At 44.3% G+C, this 27,564-nt stretch overlaps 1 protein-coding gene across 2 annotated transcripts; it reads left to right on the top strand.

Annotated features, from left to right (window-relative positions):
* On the top strand, nt 1-27,388 carry kdm5a (lysine demethylase 5A). 2 transcript variants are annotated; one of them, XM_058772192.1, is made up of 27 exons: nt 1-584; nt 4,974-5,051; nt 5,128-5,250; nt 6,361-6,531; nt 6,638-6,781; nt 6,861-6,942; nt 7,038-7,132; nt 8,025-8,183; nt 8,268-8,387; nt 8,478-8,636; nt 10,854-11,035; nt 11,136-11,298; nt 11,391-11,510; nt 12,729-12,923; nt 14,883-15,064; nt 15,918-16,042; nt 16,118-16,268; nt 16,362-16,482; nt 18,576-18,931; nt 19,395-19,533; nt 20,244-20,423; nt 23,367-24,071; nt 24,142-24,270; nt 25,759-25,903; nt 25,990-26,210; nt 26,292-26,720; nt 26,798-27,388. In XM_058772192.1, exons 1-27 carry the CDS (start codon nt 438-440, stop codon nt 27,011-27,013), a joined length of 5,037 nt encoding a protein of 1,678 aa, XP_058628175.1. In that variant the 5' UTR covers nt 1-437; the 3' UTR covers nt 27,014-27,388. The 2 variants fall into 2 exon arrangements, with proteins under 2 accessions (XP_058628175.1, XP_058628174.1); XM_058772191.1 differs by having other exon boundaries at nt 2-584; nt 16,359-16,482.
* Nucleotides 27,389-27,564: the final 176 nt, after the last annotated feature.

A 27,564-nucleotide genomic window follows, 5' to 3' on the forward strand; every position in this document is an offset into this window, starting at 1 on the left:
GCGCTTTACAGGCTTTACAGGCTTTACACAGTTCCGGGTTTTCAGGTCTAACGTGTGTTTTGTTGTGTTCGTTAGAGCGGAAGTACAGCGGCAGGAAGTAGAAAGTTAACACTTCCGGAAACATTTGCGCGGAGGCTAGCAGAAGAGGCTAACGGAGTTTGTTTGAGCATCAGTGTGATTATTCCAGCATTAATCCCGCTGTGTTTGACGGGTGTCTGACGGATATGATCTCTGAGCGCGGATGGGGCGCGGGGCGCGGAGCAGCGAGCGCGGGAGACAGCTGAAGTGACCCGCGGCGGAGCAGCTTTTGTTCGGCGCGCTTCTCTCGGAGTAAACACGGAAACACTGCCCGTCTGAAGCCGCTTCGTGTTGGGTTACAGCGAGCAGGAATGAGCCGCTGATGATGAAGAAGAAGATCTGAGGCGCAGCGGTGACTCATGGCGCTGTTCCGCGAGTTCCAGGCTCCGCCGGAGTGTCCGGTGTTCGAGCCCAGCTGGCAGGACTTCAGCGACCCGTTCAGCTTCATCCACAAGATCCGGGAGATCGCCGAGAACACGGGCCTCTGCAAGATCCGCCCGCCGCAGGTACCGTGACCGCGATTTACCACAGTAAACACCACAGCGACTCACCAGAGTAAAACACACAGTAAACACCAGAGTAAAACCCAGTACAGCACCAGATCAGACCTCACAAACCCACTGAATCCCAGGGATGACCCAATTAGACCACAAGTGCTTCATACTTCGCTATTATTATTCATTATTAAGATCATAATCAGTCCAGGCCCATTTACATCCAGTCATCAGCAGAAGCTTCTATCCGCTGAGACACATGAGGACAATAGAAGCGATGATAAGTGCTGTGACAGTCAGCCTGACACCACACACGGGTTATATGATAGTTCAGAACAAAACAAGCGCATAGAATAGAAATAGAATAGAGTGCAAGTGTTAGAGGGTCAAGTGTTGTGTTTTTCTAAATAAAGAACACAGACAAAATAGAGTTAGAGGCTCATTTTTATAATAATTAAAAAGAAAACAAGTGGATAGAATAGAGTTAGAATAGAGAGTGCTAGAGTTAGAGGCTCAAATGAAGATGTTTTTGTATTGTATGTATTTGTGTATTCACAAATGAATATGTAAATTATTTCAGTGATTATCCACATCCAGTTATGTTTGTTAATATGAATTTAAATATGAATTCACTTTTATTTTTTTATTTTCTGTTTATTTTTTGATGTTTTAGTAAATTATCTTGTGTTTTTGTCATTTTTATTCTTTTTATATACATATGTTTGTTTTTGATGTTTGGTTAGTTTAGTGCATAGAGTTAAACTGCAGGAAAACGAGAGCTGTTGCCGTGACAGCCAGCTGAAATAGAGTTAGTGTCGTCACGATCTAAATGATCTGTATTCAGTGCCAGTGAAGATCCACGGGACCAAAGCAAGACAGAAACATGCAAATTAAAAACACATTATTATTAATAAAGTCAAACAAAAATAAACTGTACAAAAATCAATGCCTTTCTTGTTTCATGATCTTCCTGCAGCTGTAGAAGGATAATATAACATACTTCAGTAAAGCTGACCAAACACAACATTAGATCATTGACAACAGCTAAATATAACATTTCAGTAAATAACAAACCTCAGCTTTTATCATAAATTTAGATTAGATTACATATATTTTAAGACACGTGTGTGTCAAATAGAAGGAAACTGTAGAATTAAAAACACTTTACAATAAGATTCCATTTGTTAGATAACATGACCTATCAATAAACAATAGTTACAGTCATGGCCAAAAATATCGGCACCCTTGGTAAATATGATCAAAGAAGGCTGAAAATTAATCTGCATTGTTAATCATTTTGATCTTTTATTAAAAAATTCACAAAAATCTAACCTTTCATTGGATAATAAGAATTTAAAATGGTGGGAAATATCATTATGATATAAATGTTTTTGTCAAATACATGTTGGACACAATTAACGGCACCCTTTTATTCAATACTTTCTGAAACCTCCGTTTGCCAGTTTAACAGCTCTAAATGTTCTCCTATAATGCCTGATGAGGTTAGAGACACCTGACGAGAGATCAGAGACCATTCCTTCATCCAGAATCACTCCAGACCCTTTAGATTCACAGCTTCTTCTCTTCAGGTCACTCATGTTCTACAGGGTTCAGGTCAGAGGACTGGAATGACCAGCAGAAGCTTGGTTTTGTGCTCAGTGACACATTTCTGTGTTGTTTTTGAGGTTTGTGTTTGGATTATTGTACGGTTGGAAGATCCAAACATGGCCCATTATAAGATTTCTAACAGAGTCAGTCACTTATTGATTTTTTATCTGTTGGTATTTGATAGAATCCATGATGCCATGCGTCTAAACAAGATGTCCAGGACCTCCAGCAGAAATATAGGCTCACAACATCAAAAATACAGCAGTATATTTCATTGTACACATGGGGCACTTTTTAAACCCATCTTGAGTGTTTGCTGCTAAAAAGCTCATGTTTTAGTTTGATCTGAGCATAGAAGCCAGTCCCATCTGAAGCTCCAGTCGTGTCTGATAACTGAATATGCTGGAGTTTGTTTTTGGATGAGCGAGGAGCATTCTTCTTGAAACCCTCCCGAACAACACGTGCTGATGTAGCTGCTGTTTGACAAGGTTTTCTGACCCCGAGACTCAACTATTTTCTGCAATTCTCCAGCTGTGGTCCTCGGAGAGTCTTTAGCCGCTCAAACTCTCCTCCTCACCGTGCATTAGGACGATATAGACACACGTCCTCTTCCAGACAGATTCATAACATTTTATGTTGATTGGAAATTCTTAATTATTGCCCTGATGGTGGAGATGGGAATTTTCACTGCTTAACGCCACTTCACTAATTTGTGAAGCTCAATTATCTTTTGCTGCACATCAGAAATATATTCATTAATTGTGATGATGATTAAGGGAATCTGGGCTTTGATTTCCCTCCTATTTATATTTCTGTGAAACAGGAAGCCATGGCTGGATAATTACATGTTCATAATCACCCTGGAGTGCTCAAAATTGTGAATATGAATGGGAATATACTTCAGAGATATTTTACTCATAAGAATTTCTAGGGGTGCCAATAATTGTGTCCAACGTGTATTTGAGAAAAACATTTATTTCATAATGATATTTCCCCCCATTTTAAATTAATTAAGGGCTTGTGTGTGTGTGTGTGTGTGTGTGTGTGTGTCTGGAGCGGATCTGTTCTCAGACTGGTCTCTGCTGTGTGTTTCAGGGCTTGTGTGTGTGTGTGTGTGTGTGTGTGTGTGTGTGTGGAGCGGATCTGTTCTCAGACTGGTCTCTGCTGTGTGTTTCAGGGCTTGTGTGTGTGTGTGTGTGTGTGTGTGTGTGTGTGTGTGTGGAGCGGATCTGTTCTCAGACTGGTCTCTGCTGTGTGTTTCAGGGCTTGTGTGTGTGTGTGTGTGTGTGTGTGTGTGTGTGTGGATCTGTTCTCAGACTGGTCTCTGCTGTGTGTTTCAGGGCTTGTGTGTGTGTGTGTGTGTGTGTGTGTGTGTGTGTCTGGAGGCGGATCTGTTCTCAGACTGGTCTCTGCTGTGTGTTTCAGGGCTGTGTGTGTGTGTGTGTGTGTGTGTGTGTGTCTGGAGCGGATCTGTTCTCAGACTGGTCTCTGCTGTGTGTTTCAGGGCTTGTGTGTGTGTGTGTGTGTGTGTGTGTGTGTGTGGAGCGGATCTGTTCTCAGACTGGTCTCTGCTGTGTGTTTCAGGGCTTGTGTGTGTGTGTGTGTGTGTGTGTGTGTGTGTGTGGCGGATCTGTTCTCAGACTGGTCTCTGCTGTGTGTTTCAGGGCTTGTGTGTGTGTGTGTGTGTGTGTGTGTGTGTGTGTGTGTGTGTGTGCGGATCTGTTCTCAGACTGGTCTCTGCTGTGTGTTTCAGGGCTTGTGTGTGTGTGTGTGTGTGTGTGTGTGTGTGTCTGGAGCGGATCTGTTCTCAGACTGGTCTCTGCTGTGTGTTTCAGGGCTTGTGTGTGTGTGTGTGTGTGTGTGTGTGTGTGTGTGTCTGGAGCGGATCTGTTCTCAGACTGGTCTCTGCTGTGTGTTTCAGGGCTTGTGTGTGTGTGTGTGTGTGTGTGTGTGTGTCTGGAGCGGATCTGTTCTCAGACTGGTCTCTGCTGTGTGTTTCAGGGCTTTAGTGTGTGTGTGTGTGTGTGTCTGGAGCGGATCTGTTCTCAGACTGGTCTCTGCTGTGTGTTTCAGGGCTTGTGTGTGTGTGTGTGTGTGTGTGTGTCTGGAGCGGATCTGTTCTCAGACTGGTCTCTGCTGTGTGTTTCAGGGCTTGTGTGTGTGTGTGTGTGTGTGTGTGTGTCTGGAGCGGATCTGTTCTCAGACTGGTCTCTGCTGTGTGTTTCAGGGCTTGAGTGTGTGTGTGTGTGTGTGTGTGTGTGGAGCGGATCTGTTCTCAGACTGGTCTCTGCTGTGTGTTTCAGGGCTTGTGTGTGTGTGTGTGTGTGTGTGTGTCTGGAGCGGATCTGTTCTCAGACTGGTCTCTGCTGTGTGTTTCAGGGCTTGTGTGTGTGTGTGTGTGTGTGTGTGTGTGTCTGGAGCGGATCTGTTCTCAGACTGGTCTCTGCTGTGTGTTTCAGGGCTTGTGTGTGTGTGTGTGTGTGTCTGGAGCGGATCTGTTCTCAGACTGGTCTCTGCTGTGTGTTTCAGGGCTTGTGTGTGTGTGTGTGTGTGTGTGTGTGTGTGTGTGTGTGTCTGGAGCGGATCTGTTCTCAGACTGGTCTCTGCTGTGTGTTTCAGGGCTTGTGTGTGTGTGTGTGTGTGTGTGTGTGTGTGTGTCTGGAGCGGATCTGTTCTCAGACTGGTCTCTGCTGTGTGTTTCAGGGCTTGTGTGTGTGTGTGTGTGTGTGTGTGTGTGTGTGTGTGTGTCTGGAGCGGATCTGTTCTCAGACTGGTCTCTGCTGTGTGTTTCAGGGCTGGCAGCCTCCCTTCGCCTGTGACGTGCGTAGTTTCCGGTTCACTCCTCGAGTGCAGCGGCTCAATGAGCTGGAGGTGAGTCGAGTCTCAGTGCTGTGATAACGGAGATGATGTCTGTGTCTGCTCCTCACCCGGTGTCTCGTCCGCTCAGGCGCTCACCAGAGTCAAGCTCAACTTCTTGGACCAGATCGCCAAGTTCTGGGAGCTGCAGGGCTGCAGGCTGCGCTTGCCTCACGTGGAGAGGAGAGTGCTGGACCTGTACCTGCTGAGCAAGGTACAACACGCTCACATCAGCCCTGAGCCCTGAGAGGCGTCCTGTGCAGACCAGTTATAGACGTCACTCGCAGCCGCGCACAGAGCTGGCAGACAAACACTCGTGGTCAAATCCATGGAACAAGAGGAAAAATGCATATCTGTGCTTTTGGATGTCAGAATCAGAATGCAAATAATTGTATAGAATACTGTCGTCAAAGACGCCGTTTGAAGCTAAACGCAGACGTTTAAAACAGACGAATGGATGAAAACTGCTATGATTACTTTTAGAGCATAAACTTGATTTAAACAATAGGTCTACATAATATTCACATTTGCAGTTCATAGGGGACGCATTGTATTAGCCCTACAGTTACAGCAGGAAATATTATTTAAACCTATTACTATTAACATATTTACATCATATTCATTTTATCTCACAATTCTGACTTTTTTTTTCTTGCAAATGCAAGCTTATATCTCCTAATTCAGACTTTATAACTCGATTTAATTCAAAAATAGCAAGTTTTTCCATTCTGAGGTAAAAAAGGCAGAAGAGCCGAGGGCAAAAGAGAGAACGACGAGTTGTTTTTGCTTATTAGAATTGTGAGATATAATCTGGGAGTTGCGAGAATAAAGTCAGAATTTTGAAACATAAAATCAGATTTACCTTTTTTTTTTTATTCTTTTATTCCATGGCTCCATAGACTGCCGCTTGAAAACCGTGTTTTCTGACACCAGAAAGTCCCTGTTTCTGTAGGATTATCCCACCATCTAACCTCAATTTCGTTGAATAACAGAGTACATCGCTGGGTGACAGGCTGTTGTAATACGCAGAGAACATTTTGAAAATAACATCTAATCAATATAATGTATAATCTTTTTAAATCTAACTATTTTGTACTGTATCTGTGTAATTCTGTAGCCGTAAAGGCTATCTCACGGGTTTTCTGCAACCATGATGCGCGCTTAATGAACTCATTTTTGTGAGAACCTCACATTCGACCAGTTTTAACTTCGCATTCACACTCATTTGGCAGCACGGCTCACGTTCGTGTGTAAATATGCTGATATAATGTGAAGCGTAACTCCGGATGAGCGAACACGCGTCTGCTCTCTCCTCTCTGTGCAGCTGGTGTCTGCGGAAGGAGGGTTCGAGGTGGTCTGTAAGGAGAAGCGCTGGTCCAGGATCAGCAGCCGCATGGGTTTTCCGGCCGGGAAGGGCGTGGGGTCGCTGCTGCGCTCTCACTTCGAGAGGATCCTGTATCCGTATGAGCTCTTCCAGTCCGGAGCGTCTCTGACCGTGAGTCCGGCTCCCGCAGCCGCTGCTGGTGTGACGAGTGTCTCGAGTCGCTCCTGACAGGTGTGTGTGTGTGTGTGTGTGTGTGTGTGTGTGTGTGTGTGTATAGAGCGTTCACAGGCTTTACCCAGAAGCCCCTGACCCCGAGGACGTAGATGAAGGCATTGGAGGTGGAGAGGAGGAGGCTGCAGATGAGGATGAAGAGAAGGAGAGACGAGCCGAGAGACGCTCCCCTCGACGGCTCAAGGACGAGGTTGCTTTCTCTCAGTCTTCTTTGAGCAGACAGTTCAGTCTGTCTGAGCCTGTGCTGACGTGATGTTTGTGTGTCTCAGAGAGAAAACACGGAGCCCAAAGGCATGCAGGTGTTCAGCGGCAGCCCGCAGCTCCTCGGGTTAGACATCATGACCGCAGCAGGTGAGACGCTCAGCGGATCATAACAGACATCAGTGCTGCTCCGCACACAGCGGTGTGTAAAGAGAGAGTGTGTGTGTGTGTGTGTGTGTGTGCAGATGAGGAGGGCTTCCTCAGGAAACAGAAGCACATGAGGGCTCAGGCGTTTGCCATTAAGATGCGTCCACGCAAGGAGGTGCTGGAGGTCAATTACGTGAGTATGATGTTTGTGTGTCATCCTGCATTATAACTGTTCCTGTGTTTGAGCTTCTACATTGTTCAGTACAAACTGCATTAAAGACTGATTACACTCATTCCCAACAGATCTGTTTCCTTAACATGAACGCCTTTTTATTAACATCACAATGGTTGGCTTGATGTCCAGTAATTGCTGGTGAAATTATCCTGATTTTTCTGCAGACAAACTAGTGATGTGATTTTTGGCTCATTTCCACTAATCAGATCTTTCAAATAACCCATGCAATGTGAGTCGCTTTGGATAAAAGCGTCTGCGAGACACATACATGTAGATATAATGAGATTCATCCAGCTCTTCATTCATCATCTTTCTAAGACTCCGTGTCCAGTCAACTTTACAACGCTTTTCACAACACTCATCATTTCACAGCAGCTTTACCAAAAATCATGATGCTAATGTTTATAATATATTCATGCTTTATAGTCACATTTATCAGATTACAGCTGGATGATAATAAAGTTACATTGTGCAAGGATATAAACAGTCGTGAGATTGGCTTTACTTCTGTTTTGTCAGAATTTAAAAAAAAAAAATTACTAACCATCCAGTTTTTGATATCACAAATACAGTCTGCTAACTTTGTCAGGTCTGGAGGAAATATAGAGCTGAGAGTCATCTGCATTAACAGTGAAAACTAATGGCAAGCCTAGTGCTAATATCCCCTAAGAGGAGAAGAGTAACGGACCTAATACTGAGCCCTGTGGCACACCATGCTTCAGTACTTCAGAGTCAGCAGTTCATCATTTCAAAACATCTTTAGTTTCTTCTGCTCTGATGTTTTGAGCCTGATGACATAAAACTAGTACTCGATGTTGAGAGTGTGTGTGTGTGTATGTGTGACTGGCAGATTGACCTGTACATGTGCATGGCGTGTGGGCGGGGCGACGAGGAGGACCGCCTCCTGCTGTGTGACGGCTGTGACGACAGCTACCACACCTTCTGCCTGATCCCGCCGCTGCAGGACGTGCCCAAAGGAGACTGGCGCTGCCCCAAGTGTGTGGCAGAGGTACCTCACCGCTCTACACACACACACACACACACCTGCTGTAGTGAATGCTTCTCTGTGATGTGCTGATCTCCCGTCACACAGGAGTGCAGCAAGCCTCGCGAGGCGTTCGGCTTCGAGCAGGCCGTGCGCGAGTACACGCTCCAGAGCTTCGGCGAGATGGCCGACCACTTCAAGTCCGACTACTTCAACATGCCTGTTCACGTAAGCACCGTCTACTCGCTTATCAACATCTAAAGCAGTGTTCTGTGTTGAGAGCAGCGCTAACACGTGTAAACGTGCTGTGTGTGTCAGATGGTGCCGACGGAGCTGGTGGAGAAGGAGTTCTGGCGTCTGGTCAGCAGCATCGAGGAGGACGTGATCGTGGAGTACGGCGCTGATATCAGCTCCAAGGACGTGGGCAGCGGGTTCCCAGTGCGAGACGGCAAGAGAAAACTCATCGGCGACGAGGATGTAAGACGCTTCATTTCATACGGCTGCATCTCATACCTGTGTATGAATCACATGAGGAAATGTCATTTAAGAAAAATAAAACTACATCTATGTAAAAAATTAAAAGACTGCTTGAACATTCTCAGTTTCTCTGGATTTACGATAGTTATGTAAATTGGAAAATGTGTTTTATTCTGTAAACTACTGATGTCATTTCTTCCAAATTTTAAATAAAAATGTTGTCATTTAGACAGGGCTCCAGACTAACATTTGTGAGCAGTAGCACCAGCGCTAGTAAGCTCTACAGATGGTGGCGCAAGAAGCAGATTTGGTAGCGCTGGGGGGTGATGTGTGGGGTTATTAAAAACAAAGATAATTTAGTCATAAAAATACTATTGTTTTGCATTAACAAGTACAGTTAATATAATAATAATAATAATACACGTTTATTTCTTGGTAATGCACAATTGACCTATCGGTAAGCCCCTCCCCTCGAACACAGATGAGCCAATGGCAGTCGAGTATCAGTTGCACGGGGAGCGGAACTCGGACATCTTCAGGTTTCAGCGCCATAGAGAAACACTGGAAGATCCGAAGCTCGCATCGGTTTTATGGGGTTTATGCTGCAAAAATGTAAAAACGATGTGCCTGGGGTACTCGTAACACTGATTCCAGGTATCCTGAGAGGATGGGCGATATCATTTATTTATTACATTTCCTGAATCCAAACAAAACAGAGCAAAATGTCCCTAAGTATTCAAACGCGTCTTGTACGTTACAGTGTAGGTCAAAAACACATAAACGAAGGTCTACATTTCAGTGCCTCTCCATATTAAACTGGTTAAATGTGCATTAATTTAATCGTACCCTGCGATACATGAACAGTGTTGATCCACGATCGTGATGACCGACCGTAATATGAGACTTCTCCTGCTTACATTGTGATCTGTAAACCCTCCTTCGAGTTACCCACCGTATTTATTATTAAATATTTTATAAATCCCTCCATGGAATATTTAATTCACATTTGGTGGCCTTCGGTGTCCAAAATTGTGCAAAAACATCGTTGTAAGACAGTGAGCAACTCCGTTTGTTTGTCCGAGGGAGCAACAGTAACTAAGGGGGCGGGGCTTACCGATAGCTCAATTGACAGTAAAGCACTGGGCTTGAGTTGGGAAACGTACAAAATTTGCTTTTAATTCAAAACAGTAATGGGCAAAATATATTTTTTATATGAAAAATTCTATATTCTACTCTCATTAACTGTACCATTATTCTTTTATAGTAGCCTATTATACTGAACTGACCGTCAGCTTCAGCGATTTTCAAAAGAACACTCTTTACTTTATTCAATTCCCAATTGAACAAAAGTTAATTTTGACTTATCCTACTTCATACATATGAAAAGTGCAAAACTTTGACAAAATTTGATTTCTTGATGATTTGATATTTTATAATAGTGATTTTATCATTTTAAAATGTAAAGCAAAAAAGTGGAAATGAATTATCAATAAGCCAATAAGTGCCTCTCTGCTGCCATCTACTGGTTATAGTGGTAATTTGATGTCTCTTTAAATTTTATTTTAACAGTTTATTTTGGTCATCTCATTAAAAACAACATTTAAATTGGATCATTTTTATTGCTTTAAAGTGCTGGAAATAGTTGTGAAATACTGTAAAGTCACTGAAAAGTGCTTGAATTTCTCTCTCAAAAGGTTGTTCAAACCCTGAAATGAATAATGTAATAACATTCGACTCTTTCTGCCACAACACCATGGTTACAGTTAGCGTTACTGCTTCTGGTTTTCTACGTCGGCGCCGTTTGAGGTTTTTGTGCAGAGTTTGAATGCATCTCGCCGGATCTCGCAGCTCTCTTGATTCATTCTGCGGTGGATTCACACGCTTCTCACAGGACCTCGAGCTGGGCAACGCAGTCTGGAGCCCTGCATTTAGAGTGCTTTCTGGTCAAAATGACAAAAAAGATGCCATGTTTATATTCATTTTTAGACAACACAATACCAGTGTTTTAACTTCAGAAGAGTTAAGAAATCAACATTTGTTATTTTGAACAATTGTCATTTTCTGGAATAAAACAAATATTTACATTTTACTCAAACCCATTCCTAGTAAATCCAGAGAAACTAGCAGTATAGCATTATACATTCTATATATGCAGTGCAGTAAAGCCTCTGTGTGTGGAGAGCGCTGTATAATGGTGGTGTGGTGCGGTGTGTGCAGGAGTACGCGAGCTCCGGCTGGAACCTGAACAACATGCCTGTGCTGGAGCAGTCGGTGCTGACGCACATCGGCGGGGACATCAGCGGCATGAAGCTGCCCTGGCTGTACGTGGGCATGTGCTTCTCGTCCTTCTGCTGGCACATCGAGGACCACTGGAGCTACTCCATCAACTACCTGCACTGGTGAGTCCTCTCAGACAGCGCAGCCTCGTCCTGGCGCTCCGCGATGAGTGACGAGTGACATGTGTGTGTGTGTGTGTGTGTGTGTGTGTGTGTTGAGCAGGGGCGAGCCCAAGACCTGGTACGGTGTTCCCGCTCACGCCGCCGAGCAGCTGGAGTCCGTCATGAAGAAAGTGGCTCCGGAGCTCTTCGACTCCCAGCCGGACCTCCTGCATCAGCTGGTCACCCTGATGAACCCCAACCTCCTCATGGAGCACGGCGTCCCGGTACAGCTGAGGAGTATAGAGCTTGAAATGAGTGTTCAGTGTAGAAATGAGATGTTTCCTCAGCAGTCACTGACAGACTCGTTATCATACAGGTGTACCGGACCAATCAGTGCGCGGGAGAGTTTGTCGTCACCTTCCCGAGAGCCTATCACAGCGGCTTCAATCAAGGCTACAACTTTGCTGAGGCCGTCAACTTCTGCACCGCAGACTGGGTATGTCCTCTGAGCCGAGTCTTCAGCTCTGTGTGTGTGTTTGTGTGAGTGTGTTTGTGTGTGTGTGTGTTTGTGTGAGTGTGTTTGTGTTTGTGTTTGTGTGTGTGTGTGTGTGTGTGTGTGTGTGTGTGATGACGTGTAGGGTTGGGTACCGTTCACATTTGAACCTTTTCCGGTGCTTTACTCTCTGAAAATAAGTCCAAAACTCTCAATTTCAACATTTTGAACAATAGGGCCCTACAGTTTTTTTTCTTCCAGAAATTCTTGTTTTTTTTTTGTTTGTTTTTTTCTGATAATCAAATGAAGGCATGAAACATTTATATATTTTTAATCAAATGAAAATGAAACCAAACAGAGTTAAAATTACTGTTAAAATTAATACATGGTAGAAAAATTGTGTGAATATTCCTTGAAAAAGTTTTAATAATAATTGCAATTTTTCTACAGTTAATGTGGTTGTAATAATTATTTTTATCATTTAATTGTTTTATTTAAATTTGACAGTAAATGTAATATAAAGATGTACATTATACTGTACAAAAGTAATGCAAGAGTAATATATTTCTGTCACATGTTAAACCGCACTTTTATTTTGACAGGTTGCTGTGAAGTTTCTGTGTGTATACAGTATATGATGCTAATGAAACGGTAAAATTCTCTCACAGCCTGTAAGTTCATGTGTTCATATCGTCATGTAGTGAGATGCAGAGTCCGAAAATCACCGCGCGTTCACGCGTGCTTCAGTATTTGTGTAGTAAACAAAACCGCGTCTCCGCCATTCAAACATACCGAGGCTAACGGAAGATGCAGGATTCACATTTAAACCGTCTTTTTGCGTTTTAATATTCACATACACTAGTTCATATCACGATTCAAATTAAGTGACAGACCTTCTTTATTCATCCGACACTTGACGAGTTCCGTGGCGTTCCGCGCTTTAGAGTAAACTCCGTTTTTATGAATGGACTCCTCCATCCTGTCTGCATCCGTGTAAGCACACTTCAGAGCATTTGGGTTTGCCGTGTGTTGTGTTTTAAAGAGTTGCAGGGGTGACATCATGTCACAGGGTCTCTCTCTCATGCGCCCAAATGCGTTCTCAGGTACCGAAATTTGGTACTGAATGGTTTAATGTGAATCGGTACTCTGTAGTACCGACGTAATTCGGTCGGTACCCAACCCTGATGACGTGTGTGTGTGTGTGTGTGTGTGTGTGTGCAGCTGCCCCTCGGCAGGCAGTGTGTGGCGCATTACCGGCGTCTGCAGCGCTACTGCGTCTTCTCCCACGAGGAGCTGGTGTGTAAGATGGCGGCGGATCCGGACAGTCTGGACGTGGAGCTGGCGGCGGCTGTGGTGCGAGAGCTCAGCGAGATGATCGAGGAGGAGAGCCGGCTGAGAGCAGCGGTGCAGGACACGGTGAGAGAGACTCGTCCAACATCTGTCAGAAACCCCCAGCAACACTGTCCTCAACTACTCTAATATAACAGTCTGAGATCAGGGTCAGACACAAACACCAACTTGCTGCAAAAATCTAACCAAAAATAATAGAAAATGCCACCAAAATGAAAATGCTGTTTTCTTGAATATTGGCTCACTTAGAAATATGATACGGATTTGATACAGTAGTGCAAAAAACAAGAAGTTAACGTTAAGAGACACTTTGGAAGCGATGCTGTCAGTTCTTTAGAATGAAACTAGTTTGAAACGAAGCTAGAGCGAAACTGCTGTGATCCTCATAGTAGAGCTGTCTTGACTGAATCAGTTGATCGATTCAATAACTGTCTTTATGAACTTATTCATAATGACATTCCTGAATGTATGAGCAGCTTTGAACAAATCATTTGAGTGAATGATTTACTCATCAAGACTGACTTGCCACCACCTACTTGCAAATTTACTCTCATAATTAAAAGTAGGCTCTTTTTTTTTCTTCATTTATTATTTCTGTTTTCAAAAACTTGATTCAATGCTTCAAAAAGCATTCATTTCACTACAATATTTATGCTGTTGTAACAACGCCATAGTATCTTATTATTCTAATTGAATTTATTGATTAAATTTAATAATGTGACGCACACATTTCACAAGTTTATCAAAAAATTTGCCCGAATAAATATAAAAATTCCCCTGGAAGTCAGTTTAATATTGACTCTTAATGTTAGAAATTAATATAAATGATAACAAAGTATCAGTAGTGGAATTCAATAATGAATTCAGCAGAACCAATAAAAATAGATAAAAGAAAAAATGTAATCAAATGAAATCCGTCCCCCTAATTTTTCTGGACTCCTTTTTAATTGTTAAATTAAATTTTATTAATCAAAAAGCATGTCTAATTAATTAAAACCATGAAACTTACACAAATTCACATCAATTTATTAAAAAACATGTTTAAGGCCCCATGAAAAGTTTTATTTTTTCTCACCATATGTTTTACTGTTGTCAAATTCTGTGTTTTAGCATGTCTAAGCATTTGAATGCATAAAAACAACTTAATTTATTCAAATTTATTCTTAAAATTAGCTTTATTAAATTTTTTTCCCCTCAGAAATTCTGTGTTGTGTATTTAATTTTTTCTGGTTATCAAGTAAAGGCATAAAACAGTCATTTATTTTATCTTTTAATTACTGAAAATTAAACCTTATTTTTTGACAAACAAAGAGGATTTACTATTAAAATTAAAACATGGAAGAAATGTTGTGTGATTATTCCTTAAAAAATAAAGTTTTAATAATTTTAGTAATAGTAGCAGTACATTCTACTGAACAGTAATAATATATTTCTGGCACAATGTCTTCAAGTTAAACCGAACTTTTATTTTGACGGGTTGCCGTGAATACCTTTAAATTTCTGTGTGTGTATGATATATGACGCTAGTTTTACTCAAATGAAACTGAAATGCTGAAGTGACTCTCAGAGCAGTTCTGGAGGTGTTGTTCATGTGTTTACGTCCTCATTTAGTGAGACGCAGACGCTGAAATCACGGCGTCACGTGCTTCAGTGTGTAGTAAACAAACCCGCGCGTCTGCGTCATTCATTCACACACAGACACGCAGAACATACAGGATTCAGGTTTAAATAGTCTTTTTGCTGCTTAATGTTTACAGATACTAGTCCATATCACGGTTTGATTGAAGTGCACTGACCTACTTTTGATTAATTCATTGAAAGTTTGACAAATTCCGTGACATTTTGTGTTATACAGTAAATTCAGTTTTTATGACTGTTTCCCGCATCACAGAAATCGCATCGCCCTACAAATGGCTCTTTTTTTTCAGCAATATTATTGATGATTAACATTCAGAAGCTGATAATAATACCAGACTGAGCAGCTGTTAAACCAGCACTGCTTAGATGTTTGTGTCTGGTCCTCAGGGGGTGGAGAGCTCGGAGCAGGAGGTGTTCGAGCTGGTGCCCGATGACGAGCGGCAGTGCTGGAAGTGCAAGACCACCTGCTTCCTGTCTGCGCTCACCTGCAGCTGCAGCCCGCAGCGTCTGGTGTGTCTGCATCACGCCGCCGAGCTCTGCAGCTGCGCAGCCAGCAACAAGTGCCTGCGGTAATGACTCACACACACACACACACACATGTTCGTTTTTGTGAAAAGTGGGGACTCTCCATAGGTGTAATGGTTTTCATACTGTACTTACTGTATGTGCTATTGCCCTACACCTACCCTACACCTAAACCTACCCCTTACAGACACACAGACACACACACACACACACACTCACACTCAAGCATGTTCGTTTTTGTGAAAAGTGGGGACTCTCCATAGGCGTAATGGTTTTTATAGCGTACTTACTGTATGTGCTATTGTCCTACACCAACCCTACACCTAAACCTACCCCTTACAGGAGGCTGTGCATTTCAACTTTCCCCAAAAAAACCTCATTCTGAGTGATTTATAAGCGTTTTGAAAAGTGGGGACATGGGTCAATGTCCTGAGATGCCACCTTCAGCTTGTAATACCTGCCATACCCTCGTCATTATACACATCTATGTCCTGACTTTTCACAAACACACTCACACACACACTCACGCACGCACACACTCTCTCTCACTCACACACACTCTCTCTCACTCACACACACTCTCACACACACACTCTCACTCACACACACACACACACACACACACACTCTCTCACACACACTCTCTCTCTCACACACACACACACACACACACACACACACACACACTCACTCTCTCACACACACTCTCTCTCACACACACACACACACACACACACACACACACTCTCTCTCACACACACACACACACACACACACACACTCACTCTCTCTCACACACACACTCTCACACACACACACTCTCTCTCACACACACACACTCTCACACACAGCTGTATCAGTGACTGAGGTGCTGAGTAATGGCCGTGTGTGTCACAGGTTCCGGTACGATCAGGACGAGTTTCCCGCCATGCTCCACGGGGTGAAGTCGCGTGCGCAGTCTTACGACACCTGGGCCAGGAGGGTCACGGAGGCGCTGGCGGCCGATAGCAAGTGCAAGAAAGGTCAGACACCACTCTGAGTGGTCACTTTAGTCCACACCCGCAGCAGGGTCTAAACGGGTCGCTGGTGCTCCACAGATCTGATCGAGCTGAAGGTGCTGCTGGAGGACGCGGAGGACCGGAAGTACCCCGAGAACGGCCTGCTGCGCAGCCTGAGAGACACGGTGAAGGAGGCCGAGACCTGCTCGTCTGTAGCTCAGCTGCTGCTCAGCCACAAGCAGAGGCACAGGTCAGCCGCAGCACACCAGTCTCCGGTCACACAGCTGTACGGTGTCCTGTGCTTCAGCCCTAATGTGTGTGTGTGTGTGTGTGTGTTAAGAAGAGAGCGTCCCGAGAGCAGCGCACAGAAGGCACGCAGCAAGCTGACGGTGGAGGAGCTGAAGGTGTTTGTGGAGCAGCTGTACCGCCTGCCCTGCGTCATCAGCCAGGCCCGGCACGTCAAGGTGAGCGCAGCCAGGCTCTCCGCGGGTCTTAAAGCCTTCGGTTTAGCTATCGAAGTTAAGACCTTAAAAAGAGGAAACTCTTAATTACGATTTCAAGAGGCTTCAGTTTGGGGACGGAATGACCAGAAGTGTGATAAGGCTTTGAAACATGGACGCTGCACGTTCAGAGTCCGGTGCGGTGCTGTATTACCGGGAAACACAGAATGAATAAGCATTTTCAATCAAACTCTTGTTTTGTTCAGAGTCCAGACAATGCATTATACACATCTAAACAGTATAGGGGTGTGCGATAATATCGTAATAGTTGTTTTAACGATGTGCGATTTGCTATTATGAGTATATCGTGAAAAGCATACATCACGTGATGAAGTCTAGCAGGTTAGACTATATGCCGCCTTTCACTGCAGGAATCAGTCTATTAAAATGTCACATAATTCAAGATATGGGGCAGAAAATGTATATATTTATATAATTTCTTATAGTTAATACAGGGATTAAAGTTCTCCGTCGCTGTGACGGATGTCCGTCAATTGCAGGGTTCCCGCCTGTCCTTAATGTCTTAAATTCACTTTTCATCATTTTAAGGCCGTAAATAGGCTTCTCAAACAGTGTAATAAATGTCTTGATTTTAGGGAAAGACGAGGTGTATTCAGGCTGCTGAGGGGGGTGTGATCGAAGCCTGGAGTGGAGTGAAGCACGTTCCTCTCTCCGCTCGAAGCGTTCTGTATTCACTCCGCTCTGCATCCACTCCGGGTTTCTGCTCCCGCTCACGGAAAAACTGCTCTGTGTTCAGTCCATTAGTTATCAGGGATAACGGGGGAAATGAGGGGAAAAGAAACATGTAGCACATTGTTGTTGTTGTTCTGCCGGCACATCAAAATCATCCCCGCCACGGCTGCAGCTTCTCACAGACACAGTAACGCCGCTCGCATCATTCACAGCCGGGTTATTATCAGAGAACAGGGCAGAATTCAGCGGCTATTACCATAATAATCATTCTACAGATTCCCGCAGATTCAGAGGGAATATATCACATCTGCACCTGCTTCTGAGTCTTGAACTCGCTCGCGCAGAGTGACAGCTTTTAATAATTATTAAGGGAGTTTGCAAATGTGATATTGATTTAATACATCAGATCAATAAACAAGTGCTGCATGATTTTGCTCTACATCATCAATGAAAATAGTTCCAGATAAAAGTAACAGCTGAGCCGCTGCGCATCTCTAAAAGCAAACAGCGGTGTTTCATTCATGAATAAAAGTGTGTTTCTGAACGAATCTAGTGAGTCAGTGATTCATGAAGACCATCACTCGCTTCATTCATGAATGAATCATCCGTTCGAACGAATCAACTGAATGAATGACTCAGTGATAAAATCAGTGACTTGCCGCCACCTGCTGGCGGTTTCAGTTTAGTTTTTAGCGCTTTATTTCAGTTATTTAAATCATTTAATATTTCTGTATTCAAAGTGTTGTATTTAAAACATTAATCTCCATATGAATCTATGAATTTAATTGCACTCATGCCACGTCTGAGCCTCATTATATATCTGAAAATTTACCTACAAGCCACTTTTGTGTTCTGCCAACTCTGTAATACAAATACATTTTTTACTAATACTAATTTTATGTGATTGGTAACTTATTTGTCTTATTCTACTACTTATTGTATTGTTTTAAATAGAAATTTTAAAATAGGGGGAAATATCATTATGAAATAAATGTTTTTCTCTAATACACGTTGGACACAATTATTGGCACCCCTAATCACCCTGCAGTGCTCAGAATTGTGAATATGAATGGGAATATACTTCAAAGATATTTTACTCGTTAGAATTTCTAGGGGTGCCAATAATTGTCCAATGTGTATTTGAGAAAAACATTTATTTCATAATGATATTTCCCCCCATTTTAATTTATTTTTAAGATTAATTTTCAGCCTTCTTTGATCATATTTACCAAGGGTGCTGATATTTTTAGCCATGACTGTATCACTGCATCGATGCAACGGTTAATTTCAACACCCCTGTTGAGGTCTGATGAGAGTGTGGCTGAGGTCTGATATCAGCTCTGGTGTTGTTCTCTGCACCGCAGGAGCTGCTGGAGAGCGTGCAGCACTTCCACGAGCGGGCGCAGGCCGCGCTGGCCGACAGCACGCCGGACTCCGGGAAGCTGCAGGCGCTGCTGGAGCTGGGCTCGGGGCTGGAGCTGGAGCTGCCGGAGCTGCCGCGGCTCAAGCAGGAGCTGCAGCAGGCGCGCTGGCTGGACGAGGTGCGGCTGACGCTGGCCGAGCCGCAGCGCCTCACGCTGGAGCTGATGAAGCGGCTGATCGACTCCGGCGTGGGCCTGCCGCCGCATCACGCCGTGGAGAAGGCCATGGCCGAGCTGCAGGAGCTGCTGACGCTGTCCGAGCACTGGGAGGAGCGGGCGCGAGCCTGTCTGCAGGCCAGGTGACCCTCAAACCCTGTCCCAACCCACACCACCGTCAGCAACATCTGAGAGCTGAACAAACCAGCTCTGCATTCATCTGTGCTCTGTTACGATACGACAATATTTGAAAATCTGGAATCTGAGGGAGCAAAAAAATCTAAATATTGAGAAAATCGTCTTTAAAGTTGTTCAAATGAAGTTCTTAGCAATGCATATTACTAATCAAAAATGAAGTTTTGAGATATTTACAGTAGGAAATGTACAAAATATCTTCATGGAACATGATCCTTACTTAATATCCTAATGATTTTTGGCATAAAAGAGAAATGTATAATTTTGACCCATACAATGTATTGTTGGCTATTGCTACAAATACACCTGTGCTGCTTATGACTGCTTTTGTGCTGCAGGGTCACATATAGTAGTCTAGGGTCATTGTGTAGTTCTGTGGTTGCTGACTGTTGTCCGTCTGTCTCTCTGCAGGCCTCGTCACAGTCTGCTGACGCTGGAGAGCATCGTGATGGAGGCCAAGAATATCCCAGCGTACCTGCCCAATGTTCTGGCCCTCAGAGACGCCCTGCACAAGGCCAAAGAGTGGACGGCCCGAGTGGAGGCCATTCAGGTGACTGTGTGCTTCACAGGGTCATGCCTGAACACTTCTGTTTACATTTATTTGTTTTGCCTGTGAATGAGGAATACAACAAACTACTAGAGGCAGTAAACGCAAGAAATCAAACAATGGTACAAGCTAGAACAGTGCTTTATTAGGGGACAGTGACGGCAGTCTCCTGAACATTGCCAGAGATTCTGTATTCCTGGTGTGTGTGTGTGTGTGTGTGTGTGTATAGAGAGAGAGAGAGAGTAAATTGTCGTTAAATTGTAAAAGTTTTATGAATTCAAATAGGTAGACATGCTTTTGATTACAATTTAATTTAACCATTAAAACCATTAAAAGTCTGGAAAAAATAAACATAATCAGAAAAATGACACAAAATCCAGAAAAACAGAAATTCTAATGGAATCTAAGAGTACAGATTGTAGTAAGCATATGCATGAGCACTGTTATTATCGAGGTCCTTTCGACCCTGTCCCTAGTCCCTAAGAGTTTGAGAGCCCCTGGTCTAGACAACATTTTAGAGAGAAATTTAGAGCAGACACAAGACATGCATACATTCGGGTCATGTGACTCTTTGAGATGATGTTTGAACAGCGCATGCTGCTTCAGAGATGTTTCTGAACAGGTCAAGGGCATGAATGCTGTGTGCTCATCCGTATTGATTCAGCTTTATTGTAGCACGTCATGTGACCCTGTCTCGATCTCTTCATGAGCAGAACGGCAGTAACTACTCCTACCTGGAGCAGCTGGAGGGCCTGTTAGCCAGAGGACGCTCCATCCCCGTCAGATTAGAGGCTCTGCCGCAGGTGGAGTCACAGGTGGCTTCTGCCAGAGCCTGGAGGGAGAGAACCGCCCGCACCTTCCTGAAGAAGAACTCCACCTACACCCTGCTGCAGGTGACACACACACACACACACACACACACTCTACTGTAGGTCAACACAAACAACACACACATTACTGTAGGTGACACAGATACACGCACTAGGGCTGAAACGATTAGTCGACATTATCGACAACATCGACAATAAAAAAAAAAGTCGACAAATATTTTTGTTGTTGAGTAGTGGTTTGATCTTATATGTGACCCTGCAGCACAGAAGCAGTCATAAGCAGCACAGGTTTATTTGTAGCAATAGCCAACAATACATTGCAAAAATCATCTTTTATGCCAAAAATCATTAGGATATTAAGTAAAGATCATGTTCCATGAGGATATTTTGTAAATTTCCTACCGTAAATATAAAACTTCATTTTTGATTAATAATATGCATTGCTAAGAACTTCATTTGAACAACTTTAAAGGTGATTTTCTCAATATTTAGATTTTTTTGCACCCTCAGATTCCAGATTTTCAAATAGTTGCATCTCAGACAAATATTGTCTGATCCTAACAAACCATACATCAATGGAAAGATCATTCAGGAAAGCTTATAAAATTGAATCATCTTTTAGATGATGTATCAATCTCAATTTCATAAAACTGACCCTTATGAGCTAATGTAAGAGCCTGCAGTAATGCAGTTTGACCAGCGTGATAATTCAGTCTCCTGGATGCTATTCAAGAGAAGAAGACAGCGCTTCAGAGCAAACACAGCCCAACCTGAAGCTTCTGAGCGGTGTTTGGATGAATATGTAAATATATGCTGTGCTTTCCTCTCAATAATGATATAAATACAACAAAAACTGACAGCGGTGAGAAAGCAGCAGTTCAGAAAGCGTCTGATTACGGCGATGTGGATGTTTGCACGAGCTCTGCAGTAAAGTCCAGTCACGTCACGTTTATGTATATAGTACTTTATGCAACAGATAACCAGCTTTACAGCATTAAACATGAAAAACCAGAGTCCGTGTCGCTTTGTTAGAATTACAACTTGATGTTCTGTTATAAAGTAGCTCTGCAGTGTGGAGCTAGCTAATGATCAAATCTTTTTATTAGTGGGAAAAACATTATTTAATTAAAGTGATGGTTTGATAATCAAAACAGTCCCGAGCTAGATTAAGCTTTGATCTCTGCAAACCAAATGATCACTTATCGATTGACACACACCCTCCAGGAGACTTGGGTACCGTTCACATTTGAACCGGTACAGTACCGCTATCGGTACCTGAAATCAGGAACCGGTACCCAACGGTACCTTTTTTCGGTACTTTACTATCGGTGTAACAACAAAAACATTTATTTCAGTGAAAAAATAAGTCCAAAACTCTCAATTTCAACATTTTGAACAATAGGGCACTACAATTTTTTTTCTTCCAGAAATTCTTGTTTTATTTTTTCTGATAATCAAATTAAAAAAATGAAACCAAACAGAGGTTTACTGTTAAAATTAATACATGGTAGAAAACTTAAGTTTTAATAATAATTGTGTTTTTTCTACAATTAAGTCGTTAATGTGGTTGTAATAATTTAGCATTTAATTGTTTTATTTAAATTTGTCAGTAAATGGAATATATAAAGACGTACATTATACTGTACAAAAGTAATATGTTTCTGTCACATGTTAAACCGCACTTTTATTTTGACGGGTTGCCATGAAGTTTCTGTGTGTATACAGTATATGATGCTAGTTTTCTCAAATGAAACGGTAAAATTCTCATGAAGTGACTCTCACAGCCTGTAAGTTCATGTGTTCATATCGTCATGTAGTGAGATGCAGAGTCCGAAAATCACCGCGCGTTCACGCGTGCTTCAGTATTTGTGTAGTAAACAAAACCACGTCTCCGCCATTCAAACATACCGAGGCTAACGGAAGATGCAGGATTCACATTTAAACCGTCTTTTTGCTTTTTAATATTCACAAACACTTGTTCATATCGCGATTTGAATTAAGTGACAGACCTTCTTTATTCATCCAACACTTGACGAATTCCGTGGCATTCCGCGCTATAGAGTAAATTCCAAAAATAAAGCATCTTATCACTTACCTTTGTTTTTTTTCTTATCCATATGACTTACAAAAGGAGATGTTTGCCAGAATGATGCGTTACTGTTACTTTTTCATACAGCTAATTAAATGGTGAACGAGAGTTTCTCTGTCCGTCATCTCATTCTGTGCCAAATATATTTATTTGTGTAAATGAATTGTATAATAATTGTAGTTGCATATGATTTTCAAAAGCTGAAGTGATTACCTTAATTTGTTTGTTGGAATATGTATAACTCAGTATTTTATCCAATTGCAAAAGCAGAACAATCGATCAAAGTCTACTGACTAATCAGTGAAATAATCAACGATTATTCAATTAACCATTCTAATAATCGTTAGATTAATTGATTATCAAAATAATCGTTTGCTGCAGCCCTAGGCGCACACACCTTACAGCAGATGCTGGGGCTCCCTGGCCCTCGAGGTCCACTGTCCTGCAGAGTTGAGCTCTAACCCTGATCAAACACACCTGAACCAGCTAATCCAGCTCTTCAGGACTGCTAGAGAGTTACAGGCAGGTGAGTTTGATCAAGGTTGGAGCTAAACTCTGTAGGACAGTGGACCTCGAGGGCCAGAGCTGAGAACCTGTGCACTAGTGGAATATATAGGAGAATATTATGTGATAATTATTTTCATGCATATAAATGTCTTCATGAAAGACATTGTTTTCCTCCATATTATTTTTTTTTTTTGTCATTTTTGAATACAAATAGCTAAATATTCTTAAATCAAGATGCAGTTACTTAAGAAACAAATTGGCGTGAGAAAAGAAGTCTTGTTTTCTGAGAAATAGAGCAAAATGACATGAGTTTATGTTGAAAACAAATACCTGCTGGTGAGGTCAGGAGAATCAGCTGTTGAGTGACCCTGTGGCATTTATCTTTACACACCTGCGGTCGATCTCTCCAGGTGCTCAGTCCGCGCGTGGACATCGGCGTGTACGGCACCAGCAAGAGCAAGCGCAAGCGTGTGAAAGAGCTGCTGGAGAAGGAGCGCGGCCTGGAGCTGGATGCTCTGAGCGACCTGGAGGACAGCGTGGAGGACACGCGTGACCCCGCCGCCGTGGTGGCCGCCTTCAAAGCCAGAGAGCAGCAGGAGCTGGAGGCCATCCACTCGCTGCGCGCCGCCAACCTGGCCAAGATGGCTCTGGTGGAGCGCATCGAGGAGGTCAAGTTCTGCCTGTGCCGCAAGACGGCCGGCGGCTTCATGCTGCAGTGCGAGCTGTGCAGGGACTGGTTCCACGGTGCCTGCGTGCCGCTGCCCAAAGCCGGCTCTCAGAAAAAGCTGGTGTCCGGCAGCAAGGAGTGCAAGTTCCTGTGCCCGCTGTGCCAGCGCTCGCGGCGGCCGCGGCTGGAGACCATCCTGTCGTTGCTGGTGTCGCTGCAGAAGCTGCCGGTGCGGCTGCCCGAGGGAGAGGCGCTGCAGTGCCTGACGGAGAGGGCCATGGGCTGGCAGGACCGCGCTCGACAGGCCCTGGCCACCGACGAGCTCTCCTCCGCTCTGGCCAAGCTCTCCGTGCTCAGCCAGCGCATGGTGGAGCTCGCCGCCCGAGAGAAGACCGAGAAGATCATCAACGCTGAGCTGCAGAAGGCCGCCGCCAACCCCGACCTGCAGGCACGTCACTTCAGATACCCACGTCTGATCGAATAAGAGCGCTCTGAGACTAACTTGTGTTCACTTTCAGGGGCACATCCAGACCTTTCAGCAGGCCGGCTTCAGCAGGGCCACGTCACCACGGCCCTCCATGGACTACGACGACGAAGAGACGGACTCAGACGAGGACATCAGAGAGACTTACGGATATGACGTCAAGGTACGTGAATTACTGAATCCTTTCACACACAGTCAACCATCACCTCGCCAGACGAAGATCATCTTAAAGGGGTCATGAACTGACTTTTTTATTATTTTGTACTGTTCTCTGAGGTACACTTATGATGTTATCAAGATTTCAATCATGACAACTCTTGGAAGATTTTAGCATGGTGATGGATATGACAATGTAAATGTATTTGGTCTTGGTGGAATAAATCTGCTACGCTGCTGCTGAATTGCTGCTGCTGTTGGTTATTGCTGTACTTGCTAACAGCAGCAATAATCTACAACTAAAGGGACTTGCTACTGCCAATGCATACGGCGATACGGTGCTGTGTGTATTTAAGGCATACTGCTGCTGCACAAATAGCATGTAAAATAACCTGTAGCAGATCTATACAGGGGAAGGTGGAGGGTTTCAGAGAAACTCTGAAAGCACGCTGCAGGAATCTAGTGAATACTAGCAAGAAATGCTCAATACATGTGAAACGATCTGTTTAACAGACAAAGCAATGGTGATCACGTAATGAAAACAGTTACTCACACTTGTGTGTTGTGACATTTAATGTCAGATCCAATTTAGTCTCACAGCATCGTCTTTTTTCTTTCTTTCAATCTTTCTGAAAATCCTGCACCAAATTGTGCGTCGATCTTGTTTGTAAACGAAACCGCGGTAAAATGAACAAAGTGAACAATGGACCAAGTTTTTACTGACGCAGTCCGGATTTTCATTAAAAATAAAGTTCATTCACTCTTTCCTAATGTTGGGATCAGAAGGAAAGCAATGCAAAGACTGTTTTTCCACAACTTGGCACCGCACAGCGACTATTCAGAGCATCTTTATCATTAGCTTTCTGTGTAGACCTGTGCATCCACCTTTCATAAACATTAAATGCAAGAATCGTTGGCTGGGGCTAAACGGACAACGCTGTAGAATCGGTGGGCGGGGCTAAACAGACAACGCTGTAGAATCGTTGGGTGGGGCTAAACAGACAACGCCGTAGAATCGGTGGGCGGGGCTAAACAGACAACACTGTAGAATCGGTGGGCGGGGTTAAACAGACAATGCCGTATAATCGGTGGGCGGGGCTAAACAGACAACGCCGTAGAATCGTTGGGTGGGGCTAAACAGACAACGCCGTAGAATCGGTGGGCGGGGCTAAACAGACAACACTGTAGAATCGGTGGGCGGGGCTAAACAGACAACACCGTATAATCGGTGGGCGGGGCTAAACAGACAACGCCGTAGAATCGGTGGACGGGGCTAAACAGACAATGTCGTTGAATCGGTGGGCAGCTGTCGTTTTGTCTTCAATATAAGCTGCTTTTGAGAATGTTTTGAGCTCTGGGAAACTTACAGGATGTTTTTATAGTACAGTGACCTCTTATATGTCAAAAGATCAAGGGAGTTTTGGTTTCTCGGTTCATGACCCCTTTATTGTGAAGCGGATGTCCTGCTCGTCTCAGTCTCTGATTCTCTCCTCAGGACTCAGGAGAGGTGAAGCCGTACTTGTTCTGTGATGAGGAGATTCCTGTGAAGTCGGAGGAGGTGGTCAGTCACATGTGGCCGACGACGCCGTCTTTCTGCGCGGAGCACGCGTACTCCTCTGCCTCGAAGTCCTGTCCTCAGAGTAAGACACCACTACACACTTACACATGTATATCCAGAAGAGTCCTGTAGACCTGAGACTAGCCTGATCTCTGTTGACCTCCTCAGATCCGGCGGCGCCGCGCAAGCAGCCCAGGAAGACGCCGCTGGTGCCGCGCAGCCTGGAGCCTCCGGTGCTGGAGCTCTCTCCGGCGGCCAAGGCCCGGCTGGAGGAGCTGATGATGGAGGGAGACCTGCTGGAGGTGTCTCTGGACGAGACGCAGCACATCTGGAGGATCCTGCAGGCCACGCACCCGCCCTCAGAGGACAAGTTCCTGCAGGTCATGGAGGTGAGGGATATGCTGTCACTGCACATGCTCATGTTTCTTGTGTCCACGCATTGACCTCTGTACGCTGCTGTGCTTCCGCAGCCTGAGGACGCTCTGCTGGACAAACCCGTCAAGCTGAAGCTGAAGGACGCGGAGAAGAAGAGGAAGAGGAAGCTGGAGAGAGCCGAGCAGCAGCTGCTGCTGGCCGCCGGCGGCGTGGAGGGACGCTCCAAGTCCAAAGACATGAAGCGGGTTCTGGAGCTCAAGCCCAAGAAGAAGAAGCTGAAGCTGAGCCCGGACAAGTCCCGCGAGCTGAAGCAGCTGGCCAAGCGGCTCGCCAAAGAGGAGAAGGAGCGCAAGAGGAAGGAGAAGGCGGCGGCCAAGGCCGAGTTCCCCAAGGACGCTCTGGAGAAGAAGAGCCGGAAGATTCTGGACATTCCCTCCAAGTACGACTGGTCCGGAGCAGAGGACTCCAACGACGAGAACGCCGTCTGCGCCGCCAAGAACTGCCAGCGGCCCTGCAAGGATAAGGTGAGTGACCGTCCGCTGGAGTCTGAATGAGACAGTCGTGAGTGTTATTCACTGTGTCTGCTCTCCTCTGGGTTCAGGTGGACTGGGTCCAGTGTGACGGCGGCTGTGACGAGTGGTTTCATCAGGTGTGTGTGGGAGTGTCCTGTGAGATGGCCGAGAATGAGGACTACATCTGCTTGGCCTGCTCGCGTAAAACCACCGTCACGGCTGTTAAAGTGGGAGCAGAGACTGTGGTGATGTCCTCGCCGGTGGTGCCAGCGCTGCCCCAGACCGACCCCCCGGAGAGCAGTTAACCGCACCAACACACTCCCAACACACAACCAGCTGCTGCATCACCTCCTGTGTCCGGTAGATTTAGCTCTTCATTACTGTAGTCCTGGAGGAGCCACCTGATGCATCAAGACTGGATAAACATGGTCAGGGGAAGCCTAACCTAAACCAGCGAACTAACCCGAGTCCAGAGCTCATCTGCTGCGTCATCATGAGATCCTGCAGCGCTGAACGTCCTGCTCGGACCCAGGCTCTGCCCTCAGCATACAGAGGACGGGGCATGTAATGGTTGTATTTAGTGAATCTATTTATTATGTACGTGGATTTTAAACAGTTCATGATGGGAAGGTCTTTTTCTCAGCTTTTGTCAAATAAAGAAAGAAGATTGATGATGATGATGATGATACATGTCAAATTTGTGAATTTCACTGCTAATAAAGCATTCTCTTCTGTGTAATGTTCAGAAGAAATATTTACATAATTTGAGGCTGTGAGATACTTGACCACTTCTGTCAATCCTGTTGAGCATATATGGGATGTTCTGGACCAAACCAGCAGATCTGACCCACTGAGA

Source organism: Onychostoma macrolepis, chromosome 04, assembly GCF_012432095.1.
Source record: "Onychostoma macrolepis isolate SWU-2019 chromosome 04, ASM1243209v1, whole genome shotgun sequence".
In the NCBI taxonomy this organism is placed as follows: domain Eukaryota; kingdom Metazoa; phylum Chordata; class Actinopteri; order Cypriniformes; family Cyprinidae; genus Onychostoma; species Onychostoma macrolepis.